Source organism: Microcaecilia unicolor, chromosome 2, assembly GCF_901765095.1.
Source record: "Microcaecilia unicolor chromosome 2, aMicUni1.1, whole genome shotgun sequence".
Taxonomy (NCBI): domain Eukaryota; kingdom Metazoa; phylum Chordata; class Amphibia; order Gymnophiona; family Siphonopidae; genus Microcaecilia; species Microcaecilia unicolor.
The window spans coordinates 109662533-109684779 of record NC_044032.1 but is presented as its reverse complement, the minus strand read 5'-3'; the positions used below and the strand labels follow the sequence as shown (position 1 = coordinate 109684779).

The window sequence follows — 22247 nt, the reverse complement described above, 5'->3', positions numbered from 1 at the left end:
CAGACCCCAGTTACAGCTCCAGGCCCCTTCTCCCATCTGAGCCCCCCCCTTCCAAACCCCGTCCCCTTCTCCCATCTAAGCCCACCCCCCTAGACCCCATCCCCCATCTGAGCCCCCCACCCAGACCTCATCCCATTCTCCCATCTGAGCACCCCCAGACCCAGTCCTTCTCCAGAGCCCCCTCACCCAGTCCGTCCCATTCTCCCATCTGAGCCCCCCTCCCTGACCCAGTCCCCACTTACCTACCAGCTCCGTCGACGGACAGACGACCCTCTTCTCCTGCCACCCAGCCTTAAAAAAAAAATCTGTGAAGTGCCTCGCATCTGCTCTGTTGTAAAGGAGGCAAATCGCCTCGTCACGTCAGCCCTTCCCTCACTTTGTCCCGCCCTCTGATGTAACTTCCTATTTCTGCGAGGGCAGGACACAGTGAGGGAAGGGCCGATGCGACGAGGCGATTTGCTTCCTTTACAGCAGACCAGAGCAGACGCGAGGCGCTTCACAGGTTTTTTTTTTTTTTTTTTTTTAAAGCTGGGTGCTGGGTGGCAGGAGAAGAGGGTTATCTGTCTGCTGGCGGAGCTGGTAGGCAGGTGGGGACTGCGGCGCCAGCGGAGCACCCCCCCCCCCCCCACCTGCTGACACCCGGGGCAGACCGCCTCACCCTTGGTACGCCACTGAACACTGCCTTTTGCACCTCAGCATTGTTCTTTTTCTAAGTACTACCTCATTCCCCTGTTTTGCTGCTCTGAGCTCATGATTATCTAGAATCTCCCTCCTGTGTGATACAGCATACAGGTCAATACCCTTATCCTCCATTATGTTCTGCTCTATTGGATTTCTGTACCCTACAATACATGATTTCATTTTTTGTCTCAAACCTTACATGTCATACTTTCAACCACTTCTCAAGCATTCTTAGATCAATCCTAATTTTTTTCAACAGTATTTAGCTCTAGATTATTCAGTCTGGTGTTGCTCCTTGTTTTACTTATACTAAATTATCCTATTATTAACCGTAGGAGAAATCCTATTTGTGCTCAAAGTTAGTTCTTGAATAAGCTATGAAACTCCATTTACTCTAGAATTTACTGCCTTTGAAAATAAAATAACTAATTCAGACATGAAACTAACGTGCCAAGCGGGATGAGGTATTTCATGATGTGCATTCACTGCTTGAATTAGAGGTATGTATGAAAACATTATTAAATTTATAATAGTGAGAGACACTATGTTGGAGGAACTTTCAGAAATTTTAATCACTTTGAACAGAAAAGGGGATCATGAAATTGTATGTTTTACATAACAGAGTTTATCTACAGGTTGTTTTTTTTTTTAATTGCTTGCACTGTTTCTTTAAAAAACAATAAAAAAAACAAAACCCCAAAAAAGATATTTTGGAACCAACCTCTTGTTTTCCAGTCTCATGGTGCTGTCTGGGAGGACCCAAGGACTGAGTGTATGGAGGCTGCTGTGCAACTTTTAGCATGAGATAATCAATCAGTTGCTCCCTGGAGGGATGCCGTGCTATAGTGGCCTGGGGAGCAGGGTGATGGACTTTGTTATAGCTTGCCTGATGCTTTGAGGACTGGCACATCTGTCCATTTGACAAAGGCATCTATGTAAAACAGGAAGTTTATTACTATACTTATGTAAGACAAAACCAGAACTACTCTAAATTTATCTCATTTAGAAAATTTTCCTAAAGTTAGATGGATTGTTATTATTTGTTAGAATGTAAAATGTATATTCATTCACTTTGAGTCTATTTTCCTAAATCATTATATTGTCTCATCAGAGTTTACTAGAAGCTCAAATGCTAATTTCACATTGCTGAAGACATAGGATTACAATGTGCTGTACACAGTTTGTAACAGCAGTCAGGATTGGGAAAGAGAATTTGATTTAGCTCATAACTTTCTCAGAAGTTCAAGGCAAATGGCATTCAGATACAATAGGTATTCCTTCCTGACCCCAGAGGGCTTACAATCAATGGAGGGTTCAATGACTTGCCAAGATCACAAACAACAGTTAGATCTAAACAAGTCATTTGTAATGTTTCCCCCCCCCCCCCATAGGTGGTAAGTGACAGCAGTTTGGGGATGCTGAAGTGGAACATGACTAGGGCAACATGGGTTCAAGCAATTAAAATCCTTGGGAAAAGGGGCAACAGCTATGTCAGCAATTAAATGACTGTGGGTGCACTTCTGAATACAGCAGAGAAGAACCCCTTCACTGTGTGGCTCTGGTGCAGCTGTATCTCTGCTACTGATGGTAACATACACACCAAATACTCTCCAGAGAATTATGAGCTAAAAAAAATCAAAATAATGCACCTATCCACAGTATTCTGCATATTTTAACAATGGCTCCTAGTCGGTCCTAGCTCTAGGGTCCAGTCTCTTCCTGTTGGCCATGAGAACAATGGTGGTTCAGCAAAGAAATCCTGTGGTTACTGGCAGCCATAAAATGATTTGCCAGTTTTTGTTTTGGATAGGTTACAAATGGCCACCAGGCTTCAGATCTGCTGGCCTTCAGTTTATTGTTGAGTTACAAAACATGTTTTGAATATGTATTATCAGACCTAATGGTTACAACAGCCGGCTGATAACCAGGGAAATCAGGGGTCAAATTCTACTGGTGCTCTTTGACATCTTGGGCAAGTCAGTTAACTCTCCTTTGTCTCATGTACAAACCAGGATTATAAATCTCCAGGGATGAAAAAAATACCTACTGTACTTGAATGTAACTTGCTACTACTGAGAAAGTGTGAGCTAAATCCAAGTCCAAATCCAGTACCAAGCTACTAAGCACATTGTGAATACAAAATCTTACAAAAAACCCCGAGCAATTCTACCATAACAATGTTGGAATTTATATTCCGCTTGTACCTTCACAGTTCTAAGTGAATCACAAATAAAGAAGACCAAAACATTAACTGGGATGTACATAATACATGTTACAAAAAGAAGACAACCTATTAACAGCCGCTTTGCACCTATATACTAATCAGTTAATTCAGGACATATTTATGAAACAATATAGTTTTGATTTTCCTCCGAAAATCTAAGTAATTATAAGAGACCTTCAAAACTTTCCCTAAATCTTCGCCCAACCTTGCTGCTGGGAAGGCAAAGATTTGAACAATTTTGTTCTCTTTTTGCCTTTAATAGAAGGAAAGCTGAACATATTGCAAGTACTTTCTCTGTGTGACCTATGAGAGCTAATAAATGTAAAGTGTTCATACATACATAATGGAGCTGAACCAAACAATATTTTGTAAAGAATAGAAAAAAATGTAAATTGTATTCTAGCTTCCATTGGACGCCAGTGTAAACATATATAAAAAGATGAGATACTGTCATATTTAAGAGAAAATAAAAAGTCAGGCAAACTGCAGTGTTTTGAATTGTTTGCACACTTTTCATTAATTGCTTTGAGCAGGCCAGATAAACAATATTACAGTAATCTAGTTGTGGATGACTAATTCTTGTATTAATAGTCTAAATTGCTCTATTGTGAAAAATGTATGTACACTGTGAAGCTTTCTCATTAAACAAAATGCTTTCCTAATCAAATGCTAAAGTTTGATCAATAAGTACTCCCAAAATATTGATCGTTAATAAGAGTTCAGATTTATGTTAATTGTAAATGATGCAAGATTAGAATCTGGTTTGTTCTCAATTAAAAGGAACTGTTTTTTTCGGCGTTTAATTTATGTCTCAGCATCCATTAGTGAAATACATCTCTGAATACCAGACAACCCTTCAAGCGATGAAGAATGGAGGGAGATTAAAACTGTAATATCATCTGCATAACTGTAATTTGAATAACCATCTATTTCTAATTTCATTTCCCAGGGAGTGTAAAAATATATTAAACAGTATAGGAGCAAGAGGCGACCCCCGCAGAACTCCACATGGGTTTTGCCAGGAGTAATCCACTGTTCATTCTAACTCTATATAATCTATTTACCAGAAACCCCCGTAACCAGGTTAGAATGTGCCCTGAAATCCCATTTTCTTCTAGGATCTGTAAAAGCATTGCATGATCTACTAGGTCAAAGGCACCCGAGAGATCAAATTCAAGAATAAGCATTTCCTTACCTTCGCTCAAAGCTAACCTGGTAGAACTTATTAAGGAACGAAGAACAGTTTCTGTACTATGAGCAAAGCGAAAGCCCAACTGGGAAAAATGAAGCAGATTATGACTTTTGTTAACATGTAACCAATCCTTTCAGCAATTTTACAAATAAAGGTATTGAGGCTACAGGTCTATAATTTGAAATAGACTGGCTTGAATCTTGTTTTTTCAGTATAGGAGTAATTATGTCATCTTCTAAACTTAAAGGGAAATAGTCCAATGCTAAAAAGTACTGCAACCACGACAGTAAACAGCTTTTAAATGTCAAGGAGGTTGATTTCATTATATATGGTGGACAAGAGTCAAGTTGACAATAAGAACTTGTATATATTTCCTAAAAACTATGTCTAACTGATACCAACTAGGAAGTATAAAAATACCAGACTCTCTGCTGGAATAGCTTCATTATGGCATGACATTAGGGCTGAGGGGACCTCTTGAAATTGCTGTCGTCGTCGATAATACACAAACTTTCTACTCAGTGTGCCGCTGCGGCTAGGAAAGCGAATAGAATGTTGGGTATTATTAGGAAAGGTATGGAAAACAGGTGTGAGGATGTTATAATGCCGTTGTATTGCTCCATGGTGCGACTGCACCTTGAGTATTGTGTTCAATTCTGGTTGCCGCATCTCAAGAAATATATAGTAGAATTGGAAAAGGTGCAGCGAAGGGCGACTAAAATGATAGCGGGGATGGGACGACTTCCCTATGAAGAAAGACTAAGGAGGCTAGGGCTTTTCAGCTTGGAGAAGAGACGGCTGAGGGGAGACATGATAGAGATATAAAATAATGAGCGGAGTGGAACAGGTGGATGTGAAGCGTCTGTTCACGCTTTCCAAAAATACTAGGACTAGGGGGCATGCGATGAAATTACAGTGTAGTAAATTTAAAACAAATCGGAGAAAATGTTTCTTCACCCAATGCATAATTAAACTCTGGAATTCGTTGCCGGAGAACGTGGTGAAGGCGGTTAGCTTAGCAGAGTTTAAAAAGGGGTTAGACAGTTTCCTAAAGAACAAGTCCATAAACCACTACTAAATGGACTTGGGAAAAATCCACAATTCCAGGAATAACGTATAGAATGTTTGTACGTTTGGGAAGCTCGCCAGGTGCCCTTGGCCTGGATTGGCTGCTGTCGTGGACAGGATGCTGGGCTCGATGGATCCTTGGTCTTTTCCCAGTGTGGCATTACTTATGTCTTATAGAACTGATTTTGGGCCTTTTATCAAGCCGTGCTAGTGGTTCCCAGTGCAGCAATGCCGACAAAGCCAAGTCACTTTGAATGGGCTCCACTGGCACTGCCATACGAAAATTGCTAAAGCGGCATGATAAAGAGCCCTTTATTTTGAAAGTACTCCGCTAAATCTGAAGCTGAAGGGGACTTTACATGAAGCTGGAAGACAACGCTGATGAACATTAGTAAGATCAGTTACTCTCATAGTCCATAACGTCCCAACAAACAGTTCTAGTGACAGAGATCTGGTCCATAAAAGTTCACACAAGTTATATATCTGCCCACGATCAGCCATTTCAACTCTCTTGTTCCAGCTCCAATCAGCAGCAGTCAGATCTGGAGATTCGTGTTCCACTGAGTTTGCACTTGGTCCCCAGCCCAACTCAGAGTCTCAACTAACCTCTGTTGCCATCCATGTCATAAGATAATTGTTCAGGCAGTACTGATTCTCTCCACTTGAATGTAGTCCATTCTGATCCAGGTTATTCTGCAGTCTAGTCATAAATTTTGGAGCAAGGTCTGGAGTGCTGAAGAACGTTTTGACTCCATTATCCAACTTAAACCAGTCATCAGTTTAGCTGGACACCAAGTGCCAGCCCGGTAGCCCAGTCTCTGTCCTCTCACTTACTAACTGTCTCCTGTGCCAAAACAGAGTAGATTCTAATTTTCAAACCCTTATACTCCACGATGGGTTGGCAGCACGAGGCCTGCAACAAGTGCTCAACCTCCTCATATCTCAGTGTGGCTGCACATCAAGACCCAAAACTCTCTGTGTGCTCTACCTCATAAAGCGATTTTGCAGCAGAGCCTGGGAAACATTCCTGCAATAAATCTCACACGTATTTATTTATTTTTCAAAAACTTTATTTATTCCAGCAAATATGGGTACAATAGAAATAAACAATCTACATACAGTCTTATTATTTGTCTTTTTGTCATAAACACCCTCGTTACCCTTGCTGAGCTCCAAAACGTACGATATATAACCCACTGTGTAACCCCTCCCCCAAATTCTCTCTCCCACCCCCCAATCCACCCTACCTCTCCCCCGGAGGACATTAACCATTCAAAACTCTACTGCGAACAGTCGGTGTTAACTTATCCCAGAAGGGAAGAGAAGGGAAATGGGACTTGATATACCGCCTTTCTGAGGTTTTTGCAACTACATTCAAAGCGGTTTACATGTATTCAGGTACTTATTTTGTACCAGGGGCAATGGGGGACCAACACTGAAGAAGGTGGTCACCCCGTTGTGAGGCTAAATCCTGAACATCCTTACGTTCCATCGCACTCAAGGAGATCATCAGGGACCTACACTGCTGAATCGAGGGATGATCGGGCAGCAGCCAAGCACTTAATATAGTTTTTTTCCCCATTAGCACCGCCCTTCTTAAGAAGGCTGTCAGGCCCGCCCTAAGAGATCCCCCTACATGGTATGAATCAAACAATTTAATCCTCCCAATCCCTGACACTTGGGCACATAAGGTTGCCCAGAATGTCAGGACCGGAGGACAAAGCCAAAACATGTGGCCTAAGTGCGCACCGGATCCTGCACATTTCGGGCAGTCATCCTGGGGGCGAAAGGTAGCCCAAAAGGCCCTATGCAGAGAGATGTGGAGGCACATGATAAATTTATATTGCAGCTCCCGAATGTCAGCACTGCCAAAGGCCCCATAGCATGAACGCAAGCAAGCTTGAAGTAATTTATCCTGGATCCGATACCCTAATTCCCCAGACCAACTTTGCACCAGGGCCCCATAGCACACCACAGGCAACGCCTCTCTTAGTTGACAATGGAAGTATTTCATAGGAACTGCTAATTGGACTTCTAAGATCATAAATCTTTACTAGTTGTTCCCATTTTTTCAACGACAAGGAGGCCTGTGGCAGCGAGGTAAAGTAATGGAGATGGGCCTGGGGGGGGGGGGGGGGGGTCAAATGATTGCTTGCACACAAATCTTGAAAGGATTTACAGGTGCCATCCTTATTTAAAACTTGTAACACAAAAATGGTCCCCTCTTCCCTCCACCTACGGAATACCGCTGAGGTCCTGCCCACAGGGAAGTCTGCATTCCCCCAAATTGGCAATAAGGGGGATGCTTGAGGGTCAAAATTGTAAAGTTTGCAAATCCAGCGCCATGCCCTCCGCAGGGGGAGGACGAGGGGAGCAAAGTATGGCCTTGTAATCGCACGACCAGTGGTCGCGTGTAGCCAATAGCTAAAACGATGAGGGCTTAGCACCAGACTTTCTGTAACTGGGAAAGAAGCTTGTACCCCTAAACCAGTAACTCAAATGTCTCATACAACCAGCCACTGAAAACACTTTGATACTTAACACCCCGAGGCCACCCTTCTCCACAGGAAGTTAAGTCTGAGAAAAAGGGACCCAGTTTTGCCATCCATTCCAGAAAAGGTTTACCAGCAGCTGGTGTAACAAGCATTCGTCCAGTTGTAAGACAAAGAGGGACAGCACCTGGATAACGTAAAGCCATTTTGGAACTAATATAATGTTATATAAGGCAATCCTTCCCCCCAGAGATACAGGAAGATGCTGCCACATCCTCAGGGAGGTCTGGGTTGTTGCCCATAGTGGAGCCAAATTGATAGCATAAAGTTGTTTCAGATCCGCTGGGACCCTAATGCCTAGGTACTTGATACGACCGACTGCCCACTTTAACAGAAAGAGTCCCACCCATTCCTCCCTAACTGAAGTTGGGATCGGTAGGGCCTCCGATTTCTGTAAGTTGAGAGTTTAAAACCCGAGTAATAGCCAAATTCTACAATAACATCAAGCACGGCGGCTAACGAGCTCCGGGGGTTCGTGATGGTAAGCAATCTGCATATGCCAACACTTTAATGGAGAGTCGAGGCAGCGTGACTCCCATGATCATCGGATCCTTCAGTATAGTGCGGAGGAGGGGTTCTAAATATAGTAAGAACAAAAGAGGTGACAACGGGCACCCCTGACGAGTTCTCCTATCCACCTGAAAGCTGGGAGAACACAAACCATTCACTAGCACCCGAGCCACTGGCCCTGCATACAAGGTACATACTGCTTGCAAAAATCACCCCTTCATCCCTACATAACACAATACTTCAAAAAGGTATTCCCAACATACAAGATCAAAGGCTTTCTCAGCGTCCAGTCCAATGAGTAGCATCAGCTGCCGTGAGGCCCCTCTGTAGACATTTAGCCCCGGATGACGCCCTCCAACAAATCCCACCTGATGATCTCCCACCAGGTCAGGAATGTGTTTGGCCAGCCTATCTGCCAGTACTCGTGCTAAGATTTTCAAATCTACATTGAGCAACGAGATTGGGCGATAGGCCTCCGGAGAGTCAGAGGCTTTACCTGGCTTGGGTATGAGTACTATAAGTGCTTCATTAACTTGAGCAGGGAACGCCCCCTCCCAAGATCACCGCCTCATAAAATAGCATAAGCGGGACACTCACTTACTGTGCCAACATCTTGTAATATTCTGGGGAGAACCCATCAGTCCCAGGGGCAGTCCCCAATGTGAGAAATTTGATAATCTGTTGAACCTCACGTGCACACAATGGAGCGCTTAACTGCTTGCTAGCTTCTGGGAAGAGAGATGGGAGTCCAGAATCTTCAAGATAATCTAGCACCAAGGGGCCCCCCTGTTCTGCATCAGCCTGATACATCTGTGAGAAATAGTCATAAAAGATTTGCATAATGTCAGTTGGGCTAGATTTCCTAGATCCATCAGGTGCCACCATAGTAGGAATGAACATTCTAGCTGACCACACTTTCACTACCTAAGTAGTTTCCCCAGCCGGTTACCAAACTTATGATATTGACAACATCGAGAAAATAGCTGCTTTTTCATGCACTCATGGAGCAGAGAGTTCAAAGCAGCCAAGGCGACTTTCACATTCTCAAAGGTAACCCTGGACGGATGTTTCAAGTGGGTCTTCTTGGCTTTATGGTAACAGCATTCTAACAAAAGAATCCCCTGGGTGATTCTCCTATTGCGCGCATTCACATAATTAATTATTTCACCCCGCATCACTGCCTTTGATGTTTCCCAAAACAAGTCCGGGGCATCCCCATGACTGGCGTTTGTTTCCGCAAAGAGGTTCTATTTCTGAACCAAGAAATTCTGAAAGTCAGAGTCATCCGAAAGGTACGATGGAAATCTCCAGGTGCCCGCAATCCCTACAAACCGGGCTCAAAGATAAATCCACCCAGATCGGCGTACGGTCAGAAATTGCCATTGGGTCCAGGTCCGCCGATAGGACCCTCAAAAAGATCGAGGTGGGCAGCAGTATGTAATCAATATGAGACCAGGTCTGATGGGCCCGAGACAGGTGCGTATAGTCACGTTGCATCAGGTGTAGTACCCGCCACGGGTCCACCAAGTCCAGAAGCTTGCAAAGGTAAGGCAAAGCCTTGCCCCTATTCAACGTGCTCCACACCCCAGGCGATGAGCAATCCAAAGATGGGTCAAGGACCTGGTTAAAATCACCCACAACAATCCACAGGGCTGTGTCGTATTTAAGACCCAGATTAACTAGTGTATGAAAAAAACTAGCTTCATAGACATTAGGCCCATACACAGCACATAAGTAATATTCCTGGCCCATGTAATTTAAGTGCACTAAGACATATCTGCCCTCAGAGTCTCTTTCCACCATTCGGGACACACAAGTTTTAACAGAACCACTTCTCCCCCACTCCCCCCCCCACCCCCGCCAGCCGAGAAGTAACACTCTCCCACCCACTGCTGGCGCAGTTTCTGATGTTCTACGTCTGACAGTTTCGTTTCCTGCAAGCAAGCTATGGAAGTCTCATGGCACTTAAGAGTTGACAGAATTTTAGAGCGTTTAATAGGGGACGTAATCCCTGCCACATTTCAAGAGATTAATCGTACTGCTGGTGTCCTAACCATCCCAAGCATCCAGACCCAGCATTGCAAACAATTTCAAGTCTCCATCGATCCCCCAGCTACCCAGCCTCAGCCGGGGGAGATCCAAACAGTCTAGAAACTGAAGCTCTCCCTCTACAAGACACGTACATCCATACACCCACCATACATTCGTCCCACTACTCGAAACAGCAACCCAACATTCATACCATCCTCCAACCGATTCCCCTCCTCACAACCCAAACTCATCCACGCCCATCTCCAATGCCCCTCCCCCTCACCACCCTACCTCCCCTCATTCTCCCTCCCAACAGAACAGACCCACTAAACCCTACCCTACTCCCTCAACAGCTGTGACCGCCCCTCCTTATGGAAGGACAGCCAAGTGAGGTCTAAAATGCTGTGGGGTCCCCACCGCCAATCCGCTATCGTAATCATGAGCACAAAACCCATATTGCCCCGGAATTGCAAACATAGAACCAATGCCTGGATACTTAGTAGTCAGTAATAATCTCTCTATGCACAGTGGCAACTCACTGAACTTAAGCCTGGGCTTGCTGGTCCACATCCATCATAGTATTTCCTGCTTGCAGGTCTTCAATCCCTGCCCGGGCCTATCAAACAGTCCCTGTGAAATGACAATGTTCTCTGTCCAGCATTCATGCTACAGAACTCAGGTGATTCAATCAAAACTCCAAACTCAACGAACTGTTCTACAGGTAAACTTGCCAACCATCAAACGTGCTCTCCCGAGCACAAAACAACCTTAGGAACAAGGCATCCACCCTGTTCTTGCCACTGTTCAGGCTATGCGGTTGATTAAGCCACCCCGACACTGCTTCAGGCGTTACAAAGGATTTCCAGGTACCATTAATCAGCACTTTCAAGGTAGCTGGATATCCTATATAATAATTCTCACCTCCAACGTTCTAATGTGCCTGGGACCGTGGCTCCCTTGGAGGTGGTCTGCTAGGCAGTTTAGAATGCACTGACGTCAGTGATGTCACTGACAGCTGTTTCTACCCCTCGGCGCAACACCCAAGCCCCTACCCTGCAAAACCGCCCTGCCTACCAATCAGCTCTCAGTGCCCCCCCCCCCTCTCGGTGCAACACCCAAGCCCCTCTGCCCCGGCGCAGCACCCACGCCCCTACCCCCCCTCGATGCATCACCCAAGACCCTCCCCCTGGCGCATCACCAAAGCCCCTACCCCCCCTCTCGGGCACATCAACTCCATTGCCACCCGCAGCTGCCAATACTAACGCTGTCTGGCCGCTGCTGCTTCTCCTGTGGAGCAGCAGCGGCCGGTACAAAAAGAAAAAAAAGCCAAAAAAAGATTTTTAACCTGAAACGCGGCTCCGTAGACAGCCATCTGGCATTAGCTGTCGTCACTGCAGCCGCTCCTCCTCTCCCCTCCACGTCACTGCCCCTGCAGGAAGACCCTGGAGGAGCACAGCGATGTCAGAGGGGAGAGGAGGAGCAGCTGCAGAGATGACAGCCAATGCCAGATGGCTGTCTACGGAGCATTTCGGCTGAAACGTAATGCTGAAAAAACCCAATGCCTAATACTCCCCTCTCAACACAATACGAACAAATTTACTGTCATTAATACACCAAATCTGAACCTTCCAATTTCGGATACCCTAAAATTCTTGGAGTTACCATCGATCGACACCTAACACTCGAGAACCACGCAAAAAACACAACCAAGAAGATGTTCCACTCAATGTGGAAATTAAAAAGAGTAAGACCTTTCTTCCCAAGGACTGTTTTCCGTAACCTGGTACAATCAATGGTGCTCAGTCATCTAGACTACTGCAACGCACTCTATGCCAGCTGTAAAGAGCAAATAATCAAGAAACTTCAAACAGCTCAGAATACCGCAGCCAGACTCATATTCGGTAAGACAAAATATGAAAGTGCTAAGCCCCTACGAAAGAAACTACACTGGCTCCCACTTAAAGAACGCATCACGTTCAAAATATGTTCCCTAGTTCACAAAATCATACACGGAGATGCACCAGCCTACATGTCAGACCTGATAGACCTACCAACCAGGAATGTCAAAAGATCATCCCGCACATTCCTGAATCTACATTTCCCTAACTGCAAAGGTCTAAAAAACAAACTAATGCATGCGTCTAACTTTACTTACTTGAGCACATAGTTATGGAATGCATTGCCGCGCAACATAAAAACAATTTACGAACTAATGAACTTCCGCAAACTATTGAAGACCCATCTCTTTAACAAGGTATACCATAAAGATCAACCAATGTGAATATACACTACTCCTCCACATATATTCAGAACTGTCTTATAATAGTTGTTTGTTATACTACTATCATGTTTTATCATGTTCCCAAGATCCTTCTGTATCACTAATTGTCTATCTTCTAATATATGTCCACTATTCATGATGTATTGTAAGCCACATTGAGCCTGCAAAGAGGTGGGAAAATGTGGGATACACATGCAATAAATAAATAATAAATAAAATAAATAAATAATATTAGTTGTGCAGCAGAATTTTGAACAGATTGAAGAGGAGAGAGATGGCTAAGTGGGAGACCTGTGAGAAGCAAGTTGCAATAGTCTAAGCGAGAGGTGATAAGAGTGTGGATGAGGGTTCTGGCAGTGTGCTCAGAAAGGAAAGGGCGAATTTTGGTGATATTATAGAGAAAGATACAACAGGTTTTAGCAGTCTGCTGAATATGTGCAGAGAAGGAGAGGGAGGAGTCGAAGATGACCCCAAGGTTACGAGCTGATGACACAGGAAGCATGAGAGTGTTATCCACAGAAATAGAGAATGGGGGAAGAGGAGAGGTTGGTTTAGGGGGAAAGATAAGAAGCTCAGTCTTGGTCATGTTTAAGTTTCAGATGGCGCTGAGACATCCAGGTAGCAATGTCAGACAGGCAGGCTGATACTTTGGCCTGGATTTCGGCTGAGATTTCTGGTGTGGAGAGGTAGATCTGGGAGTCATCAGCGTAAAGATGATACTGAAAACCATGGGATGAGATCAGAGTACCAAGGGAAGAAGTATAGATGGAGAAAAGAAGGTACACCAACTGACAGTAGGATAGAAGTAGAGGAGGATCCACTAGAGTATACACTAAAGGTATGCTGGGAGAGATAAGAAAAAAACCAGGAAAGAACAGAGCCCTGAAATCCAAGTGAGGACAGCATATCAAGGAGTAGGCTGTGATCAACAGTGTCAAAAGCAGCAGATAGATCGAGAAGGATGAGGATAGAATAGAGACCTTTGGATCTGGCCAGGAACAGATCATTGGAGACTTTAGCAAGCATTGTTTCAGTTGAATGAAGGGGGCGAAAGCCAGATTGAAGTGGATCAAGAATAGCTTGAAATGAAAGAAAGTCAAGGCAATGGTGGTGAACAGCACGTTCAAGTATCTTGGATAGGAAAGGGAGGAGGGAGATGGGGCGATAGTTTGAAGGACAGGTAGGGTCCAATGAAGGTTTTTTAAGGAGTGGTGTGACTATGGCATGTTTGAAGGCATCAGGAACAGTCGCAGTGGAAAGTGAAAGATTGAGGATATGACAGATAAAAGGGATGACAGTAGGTGAGAGATCTAAGCTGATGGAGAATAAAGAAGCCAGTTTTGCAAACACTGGAGATCTGGGGGACAAATGAAAGGTGCAAATGGAGGATAACCCCCAAGTAACGGAATGAGCTGGCTGGTTGGAAAGATGAGTTGAAGAAATCCAGAAGTAAAGTTGACACAGAAATGCCTCCAATAAACCAGCATGCTACATTTCCTCCCTTATTTATTACTAACTTGTGTGCAACAAGCCATTCAGAAATAAGCTGTAAGCAATCTTTGAGAGGGTCAGAGGAGGACTGTAATGAATGGTAGGGAAGAGTAGCAAAGTATCGTCTGCATAAAACTGAAATTGACATGCTGGTGGACTGAATTAGAGTGGTGAGTTGACTGAAGAATAAGTTGAAAAGGAGTGGCAACAGTACAAAACCCTATGGCAGTGGCGGGGCTATGTGGGGCCACGGGGGCCTGGGCCCCCCAAATTTCCTCTGGGCCCCTGGTTTTGCTGGTAGGGGTCCCCAACACCCACCAGACTGAGGTGCCACCATGTCGCCTGCCCTGCTCTGTCTTCCTCTCACATCCGGCTTGCTCCTTTTAGTGAAACTGAGCATGCTCAATTTCACTAAAAGGAGTGTGCAGGACATGAAGGGTGGGTATTTGCTGTGGTAGTGGGTAGGGAGCTGCAGGGCGGCGAGGCAACAGACCAAAATGTGCCCCCTCAGGCTCTGGCCCTCTCCCACCAAGAGGTCTGGCTACATGGAACTTCACATGTCAGAGGGAGGCCCGAGAAGAGGTAGTAACAACAGAATAAGAACAGTTGGAGAGGAAAGAGAAAGCCATGAAAGCACAGACCCTGAGAGACCAAGCAAAGAAAGGTGAGACAGCAAAAGGAAGTGGTCCATAAGATCAAAAACAGCTGGAAGATCAAGGGAGACAGCCAAGATGATATGCCTTTCCCAGTGACTGTAGATTTCCCTGAGAACTGAAGTGATGACGGTTTCTGTACTAAAATGTGCCCTAAAACCAGATTGCTTAGGATGGAGGGTGAGTGACTTCTCAACAAATGAAGATAAATTGTAAGAAAATGACTCTTTCTAGAATCTTAGAGAGAAAACAGATTGGAGACCGACTGATGAGTGAGTAAGTTGTGGATCAAGGGTGGATTTCTTAAGAATAGGTCTGAATTCCAACATTGTGAAACCTGCCCTGAAGAAAGCCTGGTATCAACCATGAGCAGAATATAAGGCAAAAGATTCCATTTGGGGATTTTTAGATAAGGAGGAGGGGAAAGGGTCTAACTTGTAAAAAGTGGGTTTGGTGCCACAGAGGGCCAACAAGAGAGAATGCAGGGACTGCTGTTGGAATGTAAGCCAGAGGCCAGTACCGGGGTGAGAAGTTGGTGCTGCAGCAGGGGGGTAAGAGGGAAGCAGAAGCGTGTGTTTAGAAAGGCAGTCAGCAGTAGGGAGCAGGCAGGCACTACCAGGCTTCGCAGGGGCGTAGCCAGACTTTGGCAGGAGGGGGTTCCAGAGCCCGAGGTGAGGGGGCACATTTTAGCCTCCCCCCTCCGGTACCACCGACCCCCCTCCCCCCCACCATTGCCGACACCCCCCCTGCCGCTGACCCTCTTGACTCCCCCTCCCGCCAACCCGCCGTCACCTACCTTTGCTGGCGGGGGACCCCAACCCCCGCCAGCCAAGGTCCTCTTCTTCTCGCAAAAGGCTTCCTTCTGTTTCTGACGTCCTGCATACGTGCATGACGTCAGACTCACAGAACGAAACCTTGCAGATCAGAAACAGAACGTCAAAAACAGAAGGAAGCCTTTTGTGAGAACAGGACCTTGGCTGGCGGGGGCTTGGGTCTCCCGCCAGCAAAAGCAGTGAACGGCGACCGCGGGTTGACGGCGGGGGGGGGGGGGGGGGGTGGAGGTCGGGCAGGTCGTCGGCAGGGGGGTCCAGGGCTGTCTGCCATTTGATGCTAGGTTGCATCAATCATCCGGACTTTTTTTTGCATAAAAATGTATTAAATTTTTTTTGCGAAAACTTTCATAGTTGATGCTGTGTCGTGTGTACTTTGGCAATGCATTCTACCATTTGGTGGTGGTAAATGGGAAGTCTGTAGTCCTTTACAGCTGGGATGGTGTATGAAGACAGTCTCTCAGTTTTCCTTGAGGGTGGGTTGTGGTCATTCATCTACTACTACTACTACTACTTAACATTTCTAGAGCGCTACTAGGGTTACGCAGCGCTGTACAATTTAACAAAGAGAGACAGTCCCTGCTCAAAGAGCTTATAATCTAATAGACAAGTGAACGGTCGGTCCGATAGGGGCAGTCAAATTGGGGCAGTCTGAATTCACTGAACGGTAAGGGTTAGGTGCCGAACGCAGCATTGAAGAGGTGGGCTTTAAGTGGTGTCATGTAATTTGGTGTGGTGCAGTATACAATCTGGTACACGAAGGTGCAAATTTTGAAGATTACTCTTGCTTTTATTGGTAGCCAGTGTAGGTATTGCAGCAGTGGCATAGCGTGGCCACATACGGATGCGCAGCAGATCAGGCATGCTGAGGTATTTTGGACTGTTTGTAATTTTTTGAGAATGTATTCTCTGCATCCCGCATAGACTGCATTGCAGTAGTCCAGTGTTTCCTCAAGTCTGGTCCTGGACTAACCTCCGCTCACAGGACAAATCCCTCCTCTCAGTATCCTTCTCCACCACCGCCAACTCCAGGCTTCGCTCATTCTGCCTCGCCTCACCCTATGCTTGGAATAAACTTCCTGAGCCCTTACTCCAAGCCCCCTCCCTACCCATCTTCAAATCTTTGCTCAAAGCCCACCTCTTCAATGTTGCTTTCGGCACCTAACCTTTATACATTTCAGGAAATCTAGACTGCCCCAATTTGACTGACTGTACATTTGTCCTTTAGATTGTAAGCTGCTTGAGCAGGGGCTGTCCTTCTATGTTAAATTGTACAGCGCTGCATAACCCTAGTGGCGCTTTAGAAATGTCAAGTAGTAGTAGTAGAGTACCCCTTGCCAGACAGGTTTTAAGGATATCCACAATGAATATGCATGAAAGAGATTTGCATATAATGGAGGCAGTGCATGCCAATCAAGTTCATACATATTCATTGTGGATATCCTGAAAACCTGACTGGCAAGAGGTACCCAGGACTGGACATAGAAAACACTGCAGTAGTCTATCTGGGAAAAGACAAGGCTTTGGACTAGAATTTGGAAGGCAGGCTTCGAAAGATATGCTGTTAATCATCGTAATTTCCAAAGGGATCTGAATACTTTTAATGTTAAAGCAGTTCAGAAACCATTATTGGTACCGGAGTACACACTTCAGTTTCTCTGCTAGGACTGTCTTCCCCTGCCAGGTACACTGTTCTAAAAGTTATCCTATGAGAGATGGTCCAATTCTACATCCTGACAGTCTCCCAATTCAGAAGGTAACACAATGTCTCTCTCTGCCTGTTTGATGTAGTACATGGCTAACAATGTCCATCTGGACCAAGATTATTTTGTTGGCTATCTCTGAAAGCCTTTAGAGCAGGATTTCTCAACCACCCAGTTCCTGGGGAACTCAAAGCCAGTCTGGTTTCCAAGATATCCACATTTAATATGTATGAGAAACATTTCATGCAAATGTCAAAGATAATCATTTATTGAATACACAAATGAGGCGTTATTTTTTTTGAGGCATCTGCCTTTACATAATGGTTTACGGCAACCACTCAAGTACTTGAAATTTAACACTATATGACTTGGAATTCAATTAATAAGTGATGCTGGTCTAAACTGAATGGATTCTTTTGATAGTCAATCTGTTTATAGAATTACAACCGTCCTTTAAAAATTCTCCCTTCTCAATTTTATTTAAATGTGAAGTGAAGACTCTGGAAATGTTAAATACATGTATGTCTATATGTGTAACTGAGTAGATTACACCTACCTTCTTTAAGCCATCTACAGGTCCATCTTTGAGACCGAGAGAGACAGAGGAGCAGTTTTGTTGTCCTGCAATGAACATATCATCCTGACATGGTTCTCCTACACTGCCAGTTTGGGAGTGCTTTGAAAGAGGGAGAAAAATAAAGAAAAAGGTTTTAGAAAGGCCCAAACTAGTCATTCTCTTAGAAAAATACTGCTAGTAAATATCCACTGAGCAGGAAAAGCAACCAATCTTATGTTATCCATCCTTACAAACAATAAATAAATATCTAACATGAGGGAAGCACTACATGGTGGATATCCATTTTGGCTTTATTTGGAAAAAATAGTGACAATTAGCCAATCTGACGGATTAAGTTGACCTTTCTTGGCACATACCCAGGGTCAGATAAATACTGTACTGAGCCCTAGACAAACATATATTTGTTGGCCTCTATCATAGACCCCATACATTCATTTTGTTCCTCCCCCTTAATAGCTATAGTTACTCTTATCTTCCTATAAGGAACCTCAGTTCATAGCCTTTCCCCAAGTGTTCCCCTTCCACCCTGATTTCACTTGAAATGACCTGGTTGAGGTTGCAAGTAGGCACACAAACTTAGCAAGAACTTGCTTATTAGGTCCCGCTTCCCACACATAACCCAAGAGTAGATGGGGCCACTATGAGCCTGTAAGAATCATTGATTTAGTCCTTGTACTTAAAACCTGCTGCCATTCTCATCACTAGTCCCTACAATTGTCTTGAGCCACTTTGCAGATATGAGCAGGGTGGAGTGAAAGCAGACAGATAATGTGAGAAAATGTGAATTCAAGGGGCTTGGGGAGGGACTAGAATCATAAGAAGGGTGAATGGGAGTAGCATATCATGTATATTGATAGAGAAGTCTTCAGATTACTAGCAATTATACTTTATATATTTTTTTAATTCTTGTATCCAGCACTGATAAAATATGCCTAATTAAAATATATATACATATAGATCTAATGCAGACAAGAATAAAAATAATAATTGAAAATCACAGCTGTACAAATCAAACATGAGATTTCATAGACAAAGAAGACTGCAAAATGACTCCTAAATATTTCATCTCTCTCAATTCCATAAAGAGAAAGGGAGGCAGGAAAGTCGGTTACTAGAACCTGAAAGGAAGATAACTTGTATCTTTGCCATATTTAAACTCAATTTATTTGCAGATAGCAAGATTTTCACAAAGTCAAAAAAGCAAAAATATCTGAAATCAAATTCTTAAATTGGAAAATAAAAATGTATGTCATCGTAATAAAGTCAATAACTCACTTCTCAACATCCAAGCACTTTACATAGTAAGGTCATATATATTGAAGACTAAAGCAGAAAGGGATGAACCCTAAGGAACCCCTGAATTAATTCTTGTCTCCAAGTGAAATTTCAGAACCTGAAATTGTCATTCATTCAAAAATTTTGAAACAACTTCATTGGTTACTTGTGAAATACCAAGTGCAGCATAAAGTTTTGAGTATTATAAATCAAGTAATATATGGTAAAATGCATGGCATTTTGGTCAAGTTTTTACTTTGCATCGGGAAGGTCTTTAAGATCAGATTTCTACAAGTGCCTGATTTGCAATTGGTATCTTCAGTACATTATGTCTTTACTCAGGTCTCTTGAAAAGGACACGTCTGTTAGAGAGAATATATAATACCAATTCCTATTACTCTCTAAAAATGTTCCAATCTGTTGCTTTCTGGAAAATATGATGCAAATCAAATAAATTTAAATAATGAAAGTGTAAGAAATCACTGAGCATGTCACCAAATCAAATACCAGTGCATCATTAAAGCAGAATAGAGCTATTAGCTACTTCTGCTAACAACGGTGACTATGCTCACACATCCCTGTGATTTCTTATGTGAATGTGACAAATATCATTAAGAAAATGTTGAAAATCTCAACTAACATATATCCACAAAACAATATCATAGAATGTGCATTAATTGTGCCCCAAAATATAACAATCATAAGTCACTATAAAAAGCGTTACCAATGTTCCAAACACTTAGCTGTGGCATTCCCGAACTTGACTGCAGCTCTACGAAGTGCCCGTATCAGGAGCTATATTTGCAGCCAAAACATATTCAGTTCCTAAATCACCATCATAATCATTCCATTAAAGGCAAGCCCTTTTCTTTAATGGAATCACTGGGATGTGTGAACATAGTCACCATTGTAAGTAGAAGTAGCTAATAGCTCTATTCTGCTTTAATGACGCACTGATGTGCGCTCTGGCAACATGCTGAGTGATTTTGTACACTTTAATTATTTAAATTGATTTGATTTGTATCATATTTTCCACAAAGCAATATATAGGAACATTTACTCGGGTCTCAGCTTTTTCTATAGCAGGAACGTTAATGTGGAATGCCTTGCCAGATCAGCTTTGCTTAACTACTAGTTTCCACCAATTTAAGAAACTATTAAAAACAGTCTTTTTGTGGTATGTAGTACAGTTTTGGAAATTATGACAGCAGCATTATATGTTATGAAGATATTTGTTGTTTTTTTACTGGTATGTACGTTTTATGGAAACCGTCTAGTTTATAGGCAGGTTAGAAGTGTTTAAAATAAATACATATATGCCCAGAAAATTTAAGGGCTTCTAACTGTATGAGAAACAATTGGTGATTAATTGAATATGGCAGTAATATCTAAGGGAACCATTAAAAATTTGGTGCTGAGATCAAACCCACAATGAATAGAATCCAGAACAGAAATCAAAAGGATCTCAGTGTTATGTTTATATCTAAATTCAATCAAAATGGTCAAGGCAACCATACTCGTCAATAAACGTTTGTAGTTGTTCCAATGCAAGCCTCTCTAAAATGTTTGCTAAAAAAAAAATAGGATAGCAGTCTGTAGTTATCTGGAATAGTCATTTACAGTTTTTAACAAAGGCTTAACTTTAATGAACAAGGGATGACTCCCTCCTGAAAAGATTTGTTTACACTAGCAATAACAGGTAGTACAATATAATCACAAATGGCCTTCAACACAACTGTTGAACATATTATTTAACCCTAGAAGGTCCAGTGATATTAAAAAATGACCACATGAAGCATTTACGTTGGTGTATGATGAATTGTGTACATTCTGAAGATCTTGCTTTTTGTGACCTTTTTTTTTCATGACTTTGTGCCAATTACTCTTGAGGAATTCCATATTTCATAATCATTTGCTAGATAGCGCCTGTCACTTCACCATTGAGTCCCACTGGGGCCAAAAGTGACCCCCAATTAAATAATAAGAGAACTGTTACAGCGGACTTCTTGCTCAGAAGCCATTAGAGATGTAGATGACATTGCTGGGAACTATCCACAAGAACAGAAGAGAAATTCCAGAAGAGTTTGTAAGCACAAAGGGGCGTAAACTACTGTCATCAGTGTTTGCATTTTGTGAGGATGCAACACTTCTATCCTACAGCCCCAAAAAAGTCAAAAGCAGTTGCACTACTTAGCTTTACGCACAAAACTCAAGAATTTGATGTCACATCCAGACAAGAAGTCCACAATGATTCTTGATTATAGTGCTTCAAAGTGTGGAGTCTACACAGCTGATCAGATGCTGAGGATATATACTACAAAGTGTATGCAAGTATATAAAGGATCCTCCACCAATTAGTAAGCATAAGCAAAAAGATAGGAGGAAAAAGCCTCAAAGAGTTCCAGACTGTAACTGTCTTAAGAGCTATTCACTCATCATTGACATTAAAAAAACTCTCATTCATATTTTGTCCAAAAAGCAACAGAAAACAAGCAAACTACTTGTGCCTCAATCATAACATCATAGATCGCACATTCCTCACATTTAAAATGTCCAATTAATTCAGGTTGCAACCTGAATTAACATTTTAAATATGGAGAATATGCAATCTGTGACATTACGATAGAGGGACAAAAGTTTGTCCATCCCAATATCATCTAAGGGCCAATACTTCTTGTAAGTCAGACTTTCGTTTCTATTCCATCACTTGTCCCTGTAAGAAGTTATATACAGCACAAATGAGTAGATAATTGAAGATCTGTTTGCTAGAGAATAGAAGTACCATCAGGACTAAAAATAAAACAAAAGTGCTATCACCTTTGGCTGCACATTGTGTTCAACCACATTTGTCATCAAGATGTATAATTTTGCAATGGGTCGCCCCCCATTCGGAGGGGCGGTGACTGCTGGAAGAGCCTTCTACAATGTGAACAAAAATGGATCTTCCAATTAAAGGCTTTAGAACTCGATGGGTTAAATGCTTGATTAGAATGGTGTCATTTTTACCAAATATGATCAATAAATTGAGTCTATTCTCTACTTCTTACCTTCATCTGATTCTAAACTTCATTGGTAGATATTGGGGTTAGTATCTGACGTTATTTTATAAGAGGAAGGCATTTTGTAAGGACTATTTGACGCCTGTACGAGCATTAGCCGCTTAGCATGGAGCACTATTT

At 43.1% G+C, this 22247-nt stretch overlaps 1 protein-coding gene across 3 annotated transcripts in view; it reads right to left on the bottom strand.

Moving 5' to 3' along the window:
- Window positions 1-22247, bottom strand: part of ERBIN (erbb2 interacting protein) — a 405835-nt gene that overhangs the window by 19888 nt on the left and 363700 nt on the right. For 2 of the 3 annotated variants that reach the window (XM_030193205.1, XM_030193206.1), the window contains 2 exons: window positions 17773-17892; window positions 1403-1612 (listed from right to left, as the gene is read on the bottom strand). In XM_030193205.1, coding sequence (XP_030049065.1) covers window positions 1403-1612; window positions 17773-17892 — 330 coding nt within the window. The remainder of the gene's footprint in view (window positions 1-1402; window positions 1613-17772; window positions 17893-22247) is intronic. The other variant, XM_030193207.1, reaches the window with a different exon arrangement.